Genomic DNA, 11,133 nt, shown 5'->3' with positions numbered 1-11,133 from the left:
TGTCTTTCTTTCTCTCTCTCTCTCTTTTTTTTTTTTTTTTGTATTTTTATAGAGTCAGGGTTTCACTATGTTGGGCAGAATGGTCTCAAACTCCCGACCTGAAGTGATCTGCCCACCTCAACTTCCCAAAGTGCTGGGATTACAGGCATGAGCTACTGTGTCCAGCCTGACATCTTAACAATATTAAGTTTTCTAATTCATGAATATGGATATCTATTTAGATATTTAGTTTTTTCAATGGTTTTTACAGTTTCCAGAGTGTAAGTTTTATGTTTATTTTGTTAAATTTATTTCTTAGCATTTTCTTCTTGACACTATTGTAAATGGAATTGTTTACTTAATTTCATTTTCAGATTATTCATTGCAAGTATATAGAAACACATTTGGTTTTTGTATATTGATTTTGTGTCCTGGAATCTTGATGAAGATGTTCATTCTAATAGTTTCTGTGTGTATTCCTTAGGATTTTCTCTATATAAGATCATGTCATCTGTGAATACAGATAGTTTTACTTTTCCAAACTGGATGCCTTTTATTTAGCTTTCTTGCCTACTTTCCCTGGCTACAACCTCTAGTACAATGTTGAATAGAAGTATCAAGAGTTGGACATTCTTATTTTCTCCCTGATCTTAGGGGGAAAGTATCAGTCTTTCACCATCAAGTACAATGTTAGCTTTGGGTTTTTTGTAGATACCCTTTGTCAGGTTGAGGAACCTCCCTTCTATTCCTTGTTTGTTAAGTGCTTTTTATCATGAAAGAGGGTTAGATTTTGTCAAATGATTTTCCTGGATCTTTTGAGATGATCATGTAGTTTTTGTTTTCTATTCCATTAATATGATGTAGTACACAAATTGAGTTTTGGGTGTTAAATTAATCTTGCATTCCTGGGATAAATCCCACTTGGTTGTGGTGTATAATCCTTTTATATGTTGCTGGATTTGGTTTGCAGTATTTGGCTGAGGATTTTTGTATTTATATTCATAAGAGGTATCGGTCTGTAGTTTTCTAGTGGTGTCTGTCTGTTTTTGGTATCAGAGTAATACCGACCTCATAGAATGAGTTAGAAACTTCCCACTTTTTGTATTTCTTGGAAGAGTTAATGAAGAACTAGTATTAATTGTTTAAATGCTTGGATAGAATTGAAGCCATTTGGGCCTGGACTTTACTTTGTGAGTAGTTTTTGATAATTGATTTGATATCTTGTTATATAGGTCTATTCAGATTTTCTGTTTTCTTCTTGAGTCAGTTTTGGTAGTTTGTGTCTTCCTAGGAATTTGTCCATTTCATCTCAATTAACTAATTTATTGACATTCAGTTGTTTATAACATTCCTTTAAGTGTTTTTGAGCATATTAATTTGTTGAATCTTCACAATAAGCCTATGAAGGAGACAGTGTGATCCCCATTTTATAGGTGGAAAAAACTGAAGCACAGAGAGTTAACTTACCCAAGGTCACCCAGTAAGTAAGTGGAGGAGCCAGGATTTGAATCCAGGCAGTCTAGCTCCAGAGTGCATGTTCTTACCATAGCTAGACTATCTAAAGATCTTTTCTAAAAGTTATCAGAAGGGACCTGGACTTTATCTGGTCAAGCAGAACCTTTTGAAACACTTTTTTTTCCTTAACAAATCAGTTGGTTTTCATTCTGTTCCTAGATTTGTACAACTATCACCACTATCTAATTTTAGAACTTTTTCAACACCCCCCGTCCACTAAATCCATACCTATTAGGAGTTCCTTTCCCTTCCCAATCCCCCTTTCTACTCCTACCACTGTCCCAACTTCAGGAAACCACTAGTCTACTTTCTGCTATGGATATACCTCTATGGATATGTCCATTCTGCATATTTCATATTGAACTAAGTCATATCATGTCTGGTCTTTTGAAGGTATTTACTCTTGCTGAGATTGGTGATTATATCTGCCTAAAATTCTCTCTCTTCTTATTCTGATCTTTAGTCTTCCTGTGATTTGGTTTCACCAGATTCATCACTCTAATTGAATATACAATCCTATTCAAAACAAAGCTTTGCATCTGACACATGTGACAAGTTTTTATTTTGAGCTTTTTATTACCTCTATTGGGAAAGCATCTCCTTAATAGTCCAGAGTGAGGGGAATGTAGTTAGATACTACCAATGTTAATTATCAGCCCACCTCTCTCATTAGCCTTCAAACAATGTTAATTTCAACCTGAAGTTTACCAGATGCGTTGGGTTGATAGACAAAGACAAATGCAGCTAGTGAGGGAGACTGATGTATGAACAGATAACTCATACAATGTGATAAGTATTATAATAAAAGCCTTTGTATGTAAGGTAATGAAGCATATATAAGAAAGCGTAACATGAATTTCAATGGAAAAATTATAGAAAAGTGTAGGGATCTAGGCCATAGAAACTATACAGTGTACTACTTAAGTTGATTCACCATGGTACCTATTGATTTTGTCCCTCTAATCTGTCTTATGGGGTTGAAACCTCTTCCCCTTTCATACCTTTAGTAAATATAGCAACAAAAGGAAATGGTAGGTGAGGATTCTAGGAGCTACATTTTTCTTACCCAGACATTGTTTCCTTCACAGGCATAAGCTGGAAGTTACACCAGTAGTAGCCTCTACTACCGTGGTACCAAACATTATGGAGAAACCATTCATTCCAGACATATCTAACACCTCCAAAATACCCAACACTGAGGAGGCATCTCTCTTCAGAAAGCCATTAGTTTTAAAAGAGGAACCCACTATTGAGGATAAAACCCTTATCAATAAGTCATTATCTTTAAAGAAGTCCTCAAATCATGGGGAGTTGTCCCTATTGGAAAAGCCACAGTCCTTGCAGGAGGAGAGTGGCAGTGATGATGAGTTTGTTATAGAGCCAATGACTTTTAAGAAGACACATAAAACTGAGGAGGCAGCCATCACCAAGAAGACATTATCCTTAAAGAAGAAGATGTGTGCAAGTCAGGGGAAGCAGTCCTGCCAGGAAGAGTTGTTGGCTTTGCAGGATGTCAATACTGAAGAGGATTTCTTCCTTATGGAGTCAATGAGTTTAAAGAAGAAGTCTAAAACTGAGGAGTCAATCCCAATCCATAAGCTATCATCTTTAAAGAAGAAATGTACCATTTATGGGAAGATGTGCCACTTTAAGAAGCCACCAGTATTGCAGACAACCATCTCCGGAGCGATGTCCTCCATTAAGAAGCCATTGTCCTTTAAGAAGAAGCCTACCACTGAGAAGGCAACCCTTTTCCAAGAGCTATCTGTATTTCAAGAGAAGCACACCACTGAGCATGAGATGTCCATCTTGAAGACATCATTGACCTTGCAGAAGACCAACTTTAAAGAGGATTCCCTTGTTAAGGAGCCATTAGCCTTTAAGAAGAAGCCTAGCACTGAGGAGGCAATCATGATGCCGTTAATATTAAAGGAGCAGCACATGACTGAGGGGAAGAGGTCTTGCCTGAAGCCATTAATATTGCAGGCGATCACCTCTGGAGAGAAGTCGCTCATTACAAAGCCATTGTCCATTAAAGAAAAGCCATCTACTGAGAAGGAGTCCTTTTCCGAGGAACCATCTGCAATACAAGAGAAGCATATCACTCAGGAGGAAGTTTCCATCTTAAAGGAGCCCTCATCCTTGCTAAAGTCTCCAACCGAAGAGTCACTTTTTGATGAGACTTTGACTTTTACAAAGAAGTGTACCATTGAGGAGGCACCCTGCACCAAGAAGCCTTTAATTTTAAAGAGGAAGCACACCACTCAGGGGACAATGTCCCACTTGAAGAAACCACTAGTATTACAGACCACCTCTGGAGAGAAGTCACTTATTAAGGAGCCACTGTCCTTTAAAGAAGAAAAAGTGTCTTTAAAGAAAAAGTGTACCATACAAGAGATGATGTCCATCTGTCCAGAACTGTTGGACTTTCAGGATATGATTGGTGAAAATAAGAATTCTTTCTTTATGGAGCCAGTGTCATTTAGGAAGAACCCTGCAACTGAGGAGACAGTACTTACCGAGACATCATTGTCTGTACGGAAAAAGAAAATTACTCAGTGGAAGATGTCCCACTTAAAGAAGCCACTGGTCTTACAGAAGATCATTTCCAAGGAGGAGTCACTCTATAAGAAGCTATTGCCCTTTACGATGAAATCTACAACTGAAGAAAAGTTCCTCTTCCAGGAACCATCTGCATTGAAAGAGAAGCACACCACCTTGCAGGAAGTGTCCCTCTCAAAAGAGTCATTGGCCATCCAGGAGAAGACTATCACTGAGGAGGAATTCTCTCAGGAACTATTTTCATTGCATGTTAAGCATACCAACAAAAGTGAGTCCCTCTTCCAGAAGGCTTTGGTCTTGCAAGAGAAGACTGATACCAAAGAGGATTCCTTGAAGAAGCTGTTGGCCTTGCAGGAGAAAAGCACCAGGGAAGAAGAGTCCTTTATCAATAAGCTATTGGTTCTGAAGAAGGAGCTTTCTGCTGAGGCAGCCACAAACATAGAGATGCAATTATCTTTAAAGGAGCAGTCCACTGCTCAGGGAGAAGTGTTCCTCCTGAAGAAGCAGTTGGCTTTGAATGAGAACATCAGTGAAGAGGAGTTCCTTATTAAGCAGCCACTGGCCTTGGAGGGATATCCCAGCATTGAGGAGGGGGAGGCCCTCTTCAAGAAGCTTTTGGCCATGCAAGAGGAGCCCAGCATTGAGAAGGAGGCTGTCCTCAAGGAGCCCACTATTGACACAGAAGTTCACTTTAAGGAACCTTTGGCCTTGCAGGAGGAGCCCAGCATTGAGAAGGAGGCTGTCCTCAAGGAGCCCACTGTTGACAAAGAAGCTCACTTTAAGGAAACTTTGACCTTGCAGGAGAAGCCCAGCATTGAGCAGGAGACCCTCCTCAAAAAGCCATTAGCCTTGCAGATGTCTACCATCAATGAGGCATTCCTCTTAGAAGATATGATAGCTCTGAATGAGAAACCCACCACTAGGAAGGAGTTGTCCTTCAAGAAGCCATTAGCCTTACAAGAGAGTCCCACCTACAAGAAAGACACCTTTCTCAAAACATTCTTGATTCCCCAAGTTGGAACCAGCCCAAATGTGTCTGGCACTGCCCCTGAATCCATAACAGTCAAGTCCAGCATTGCTACCATGACCAGCATGGGCAAATCTGGTACCATCAACGAGGCATTCCTCTTCGAAGATATGATAACTCTGAATGAAAAACCCACCACTGGGAAGGAGTTGTCCTTCAAGGAGCCATTGGCCTTACAAAAGAGTCCCACCTGCAAGGAAGACACCTTTCTGGAAACATTCTTGATCCCCCAAGTTGGAACCAGCCCATATGTGTCTAGCACCACTCCTGAATCCATAACAGGCAAGTCCAGCATTGCTACCATGACCAGCGTGGGCAAGTCCAGTACCACCACCGAGTCCAGTGCATGTGAATTTGCTTCTGATAAACCTTTCTCACCACAGGCCAAGGGACCACCAAAGCAGGTATTCATCTCTCTTTCTTCTTAAATTAGATAAAGTGTTCTTTGATATCCTGGACGTGGCTGCTAGCAAAGTGGTTTTTTTTTTTTTTCCTTCCTAAGCAGTTGAGCCATATACAGTAAGTTATTGAGAGTATACCTCTACCTAGTGAGAGGGTGATATTTCTTGGGTTTACTTCTGGTTTTATTTAATGATAGGTGATGCAGAATCATCTCTTCTCACCGTTTATAGCCTGAGGTTACCCATGATATGGAATGCATTTCCCAGGTTCTTTGGCATTTTTCTCTTAAATCAAGTTGGCATTGTAGAAACTCTTGACTTCCTGATTGGCACAGTGATAGATCTAAGCAATCAGAAAGTATTTATTCCAGTAATACCACAAGGGTCTGGACTACTGTGCTATATACTTGGGCTTTGCAGTAGTGGCCAGGTAATTTCATTCAGGAAATTGCCTTTCTTAGTAATTGTAATTTGCATCACAATGGGCTTTGGTAAAAAAAAATGGGCAAAGTTCATAGGAGCATCTCCCAAGAAATGTGGTCTTTACATTGTAAATTTGAATAATGAAGGGATGATATTTAGCAAGCAGGAGGAGAAATGTCCTTTTTGTAGTAAAACAACCTGGGTAAAGGTATATAGAAGGAAGGAAAAGACTACCAAGATGAATTGGGCCAGATCAAAGCATTGACATAATTAGGGACCTAAGAAGACCGGTAACACAGCTGAAATAGTAAAATAAGAATGTCCATCTTGGAGAATCTTGAGCTTACCTATAAAAAGGGTCCCTTGTTCCTAGGGCAGCGAAGGTAATATACAACAAAGACTAGGCATTTCTTGATCACTGGACCATATGAGGATTGCACGGCCAAGGAGTACTGTGTTGTGGCCCAACATATACAAGGCTTGAGACACCTTAGCAGAAGAAGACAGTGGAGAGAAAGGAGTAATCCTTGATATGTATGTGCTAAGTCTTCCTTGGAATAATTCTCCTTGTAATATATCTTTTTGGTGATTTCTAAGCAGATAACGCCATGGGAAGATATTGACGAGGACAGCAGTGATCCAAGTTTCAGCCCAATATATGCCAAGGAAATCTTCAGTTACATGAAAGAGAGAGAGGTATGTAGGTTTCTTGGGTTTGGGGGTGGGCAATGATTTCTAGTTTTCATTTCCTCATCATTCCATCCTTCAGTATGCAAGTTGAAAGGGTTGGTAATAATGATGATAAAAATAATAATAGCAACAACTAACATATTAGTAGCTTTCTGTGAGTTGGATATTGTACTAACAGATTTGTAGATATTATCTTAATTCTCTCAGTGACTTCATGATGGTAGGCATTATTATCTCCCTCTTACAGATAGAGGAAACTGCCCAGAGTCATGTAAGTGGTATATGGTAGAGCTGGGATATGAGCTAAAGTCTGATTACCTTGAAGACCATAATCCTGTACATCTAATTGCTAAGAAGACAGTCTTAGACACAAAAATGGTCAAGTAGTCTCTGAGTGGCTGTTCTTAGAGATCTTTTTCCTTCCCTATGCATGTTTCTGGCATTGTATGCAAAATTGTATTCTTTGTTTCATCTCTCCAAACTGGTGAAATTTTCTTTCTCCTTTGAAATCTGCCAGTCTCCTTTACCACTAATATTCATCAATTCCAAAGTTTCTTCTATCTCTCTCAACAGAATAGATGGGACCAGGATTATCTACCAAGTAGAATTTTTAGCAGGTCATGTATAAGAGGGTGGGTGGATGGAAACCCACCTACAGATCCACCTATCCTCTTTATAGAGAGAGTGCAATTGATTAACTGACTCCAAAGCCCACACTTTTTCTGGCATACCTAAGTAAGGGACATCTTTGTTATAATAAAAGTGTGAGCCTTGGTTCAGCAGTATCAGTTTCACTTGAGATCTTGTTAGAAATGCAGATACCTAGCCCCATCCCAGACCTTCTAAATCAGAATCTGAAGTTTTACATGATCCCCAAGTAGTGCATATGTATGTTAAAGTTTGAGAAGTACTGTTCTACATAGCATGGTATTGTACTTTAGATTGAATTGCAAAGAAGGGGCAGAACCTTTTTGGCATTTGTCTACAGCTATAGGTATGTTTCTGCCCTTATTCCCCCTGGATTCTTCAATATCCACTCTGACACTTGAATATCACATGTGTCTATTTCCCAAAGGATAACTGCAACTTGCCTGGAAAAGGATACTTGGATCTGCCCCTATCTAATACCAGTTGAAAATAAGGAGTTAGAACTATGAGGGAGAAGTTAATTGTTAAGTTACAATTTTGAACTACAAGAAGAGTTTATTTATTAACATTTCTTTCTCATCGATGCCAGGAACAGTTTATACTTACAGATTACATGAACGAGCAGATTGAAATCACCAGTGACATGAGGGCCATTCTTGTGGACTGGTTGGTGGAGGTGCAGGTAAGCCTGACAACTCCTGCTTTAAGGAGCTGCTGTTCTCTTTCTCATTCAGGGCTGCCAGGCCAAAAGCATGGTAAAAATGTACTGGGTCTATAGAGTTGAATAAGCCGTGGTTCCTGCCCTCAAGGAGCTCATGATTTAAGAGGCAAGATACTGTGAGAACTAATTGTAAGGAGAGACTGTTTCTAGAAAAGGCAGTGATGGTATGGTCGTTTTATCATTCTTAAAGTCTTGTAAAAGTGATTTAGTCTTAAAGTCTTGTAAAAGTGTATCTAGTGATTTGGATTGGAGTCGATGACAAAGTCTTTCAAGCTTTGGGTGGAATGGATAATAGGAAGTACAGTGTGGCACAGGACATCACAGGTAGCTCTTTGCCCAAGGTTAGACATTGAGGGAATACTGCTATGAATACTTAGTTATTATTTTATACTAAGGAAGGAGAGCCCAGAGTAGTACATAGCATATAGTGGGGGTTCAGTAAGTATTTGTTGAATGAATGGAATTGAAAGAATTGCTGTGTAGTTTGCAAGGAAACATACAGCATGGTTAGTCTTTGCCCAGCAGTCTTAGTATGTAATTAGGAAGAAAAGACAATATAGTTTTATATCCTTTGTTAAGTATCAGAGGAGTGGTTCAGGCTCATTTTAGAGTGACAGACCAAGGAATTGTAGTGGACACAGTGTATCTGAACATCAGAAAAGCATGAAAATGTCTCTCGTCTTATGAAAATGGTAGAGAACAGTAAATCAGATAAGAGTAAAATATGGGTAGATCTTAAATAAGTGAAATAGAGCCCAAAGATTGCTTATCATTGCCAAGCTGGAAAGAAATTTCTAGTGACTGCCATTGGACTTTGTTCTGCTTAACATTCTCATTAGTGATGTAAATGAGAACAGAGAAGATGTATTCATTAAATTCCTAGATGGCATGAAACTAGGAGTAGGGATAGGAAATAAATGGCTTACAGAGAAAAAATATCTCTGCCAGCTGGAATGATGAACTAAATATTTTTTATTTAAAGTTTTTGTTATTGCATAAAAATGTACATTATAGCAAAAAGAAATTATAATTACCTGTGATCCCACAACCCTAAACCGCTGTTCTCATTTGTTTGCATATATTATCTCCCCATCTTAAACAGTGGTTATCCATTAGGGGTGCACCTCAGAATCAGATGCCCAGGTCCTATTCCGGACTTATCCAATCAGAATTGTGGGGATGTGGCCCAGGCACACATATTTTTATAAAGCTCCACAAGTTATGTTAATGTACACCCTTGAAAGAGAATCTCAGTTCTAGAAAATACCATATTGTTTTCATAACTGTAGTTATATGTAGTGCTTTTATAACTCTTTGGGTTTTTTATTTTAAAATAACCAAATAACAAAAATGACTTTTTGGATATACAGTTCCATAAAATTTTAACATTTGTTTTGAAATAATGGATTCATAAGAAATTGAAAAAAAAAGGACAAAGAGAGCTTGTATACCCTTCACCCTAGTTTATCCCGAAGATGACATCTGACATAACTGTAGTATAGTGTCATGGTCAGGAAATGGACTTTGTTATAATCCACAGACTTTGTTTAGATTTCAGCAATTTTACATGCACTCATTTGGGGGTGTGTATAGTCTATTTGATCACATGTGTAAATAAATATTTAGTCTATTTTCTTCACATGTTAATTTTGTAATCACTACCATAGTTAAGATACAGAATTGTTCCATCGCCATAAGGATCCCTCATGCCACTTTTTGTTAGCCACAACTATCTCCCTTCCCTCTCCTTCCTGTCCCTGACAAATTATTTGTTTTCCATCTCTATAATTTTGTCATTTCTTGAATGTTATATAAATGGAATCATACAGTGTATAGCCTTTTGAGCTTGGTGTTTACTACTCACCATAATTCCCTTGAGATCCATACAAGTTGTATGTATGAATAGTTCATTCCTTTTTGTTGCTAAGTAGTATTCCATGGTACAGATGTACCACGGTAATATAGTTTCGCTGTGTCCGCACCCAAATCTTATCTTGAATTACAGCTCCCATAATCCCCACGTGTTGTGGGAGGGACCCAGTGGGAGGTAAGTGCATCACGGGGGTGGGTTTTTCCCATGTTGTTCTTGTGATAGTGGATATGTCTCACGAGATCAGATGGTTTTATAAAAGGCAGTTCTCCTGCACACACTCTCTTGCCTGCCACCATGTAAGATGTGCCTTTGCTGCTCCGTCACCTTTCGCCATGATTGTGAGGCCTCCACAGCCATGTGGAGCTGTGAGTCCACTAAACCTCTTTTTCTTTATAAATTACCCAGTCTCAGGTATTTCTTCATAGAGGTATGAAAATGGACTAATACACATGGTATGTTTAACCATTCACCTACTGAAGGACTTTTGGGTTGTTACTAGTTTTTAACTATTAAGAATAAAATTACTATGAATATTTGAATACAGGTTTTTTGGGAATATAGTTTTTATTTCTCTGGGATTAATACTGAAGAGTGTGACAGTTCTATTAATTTTTAGCATATGTATAGATTTGTATAACCACCACTAGGATTAGGAAATAGAACAGTTTGATCATGCCATAAAAACTTCCTTATGTTATCTGTTTAGAGTCACACCTACCTCCCTAACTTCTGGAAACCACTGATCTATTCTCTATCTTTGCCTTTTCAAGAATATTGTATAAATGATTTGCATTATATGTAACCTTATGATACTGGCTTCTTTCATTCAGTATGATGCCTTTAAGATTTATTCAAGTTGTTGCAGATATCATTAATTCATTCTTTTTATTGCTGAGTGGTATTCTATGGTTCGGATATATCACAGTTTATCCATTCTTCTGTGGAAGCGTATTTAGTTTGTTTCCAGATTTTGATGACTGTGAAAAAAACTGTACATTAATGTACAGGTTTTTATGTGAAGATATGTTTTAATTTCTAATGTCAGTACACAGGAGTGGGATCATTGGGACATATGATAAGTGTATGTTTAACTTAATTAGAAATTGCCACAGAGTGGCTGTGCATCTTGTATTCTCACCTCCAGTGCATGAGAGTTCTGGTTGCTCTGCATTCTTGTCAGCACTTGGTTTTGCTAGTACTTTATTTTAACCATCTAATAGGTATATAGAGGAATCTCCTCATAGTTTTAATTTTTATTTCCTTAAATTCTAATAATGTTGACAGCCATACTTAT

The 11,133-nt window shown here is 38.4% G+C and overlaps 1 protein-coding gene across 1 annotated transcript in view; it reads left to right on the top strand.

The window, feature by feature from the left end:
- Positions 1–11,133, top strand: part of CCNB3 (cyclin B3) — an 85,519-nt gene that overhangs the window by 38,315 nt on the left and 36,071 nt on the right. The window contains exons 6-8 of the mRNA XM_011946738.1: positions 2,583–5,487; positions 6,508–6,603; positions 7,835–7,927. Coding sequence (XP_011802128.1) covers positions 2,583–5,487; positions 6,508–6,603; positions 7,835–7,927 — 3,094 coding nt within the window. The remainder of the gene's footprint in view (positions 1–2,582; positions 5,488–6,507; positions 6,604–7,834; positions 7,928–11,133) is intronic.

Source organism: Colobus angolensis, unplaced genomic scaffold (assembly GCF_000951035.1).
Source record: "Colobus angolensis palliatus isolate OR3802 unplaced genomic scaffold, Cang.pa_1.0 Scaffold252, whole genome shotgun sequence".
Lineage (NCBI taxonomy): Eukaryota > Metazoa > Chordata > Mammalia > Primates > Cercopithecidae > Colobus > Colobus angolensis.
This window is presented reverse-complemented; position numbering and strand designations above follow the sequence as displayed.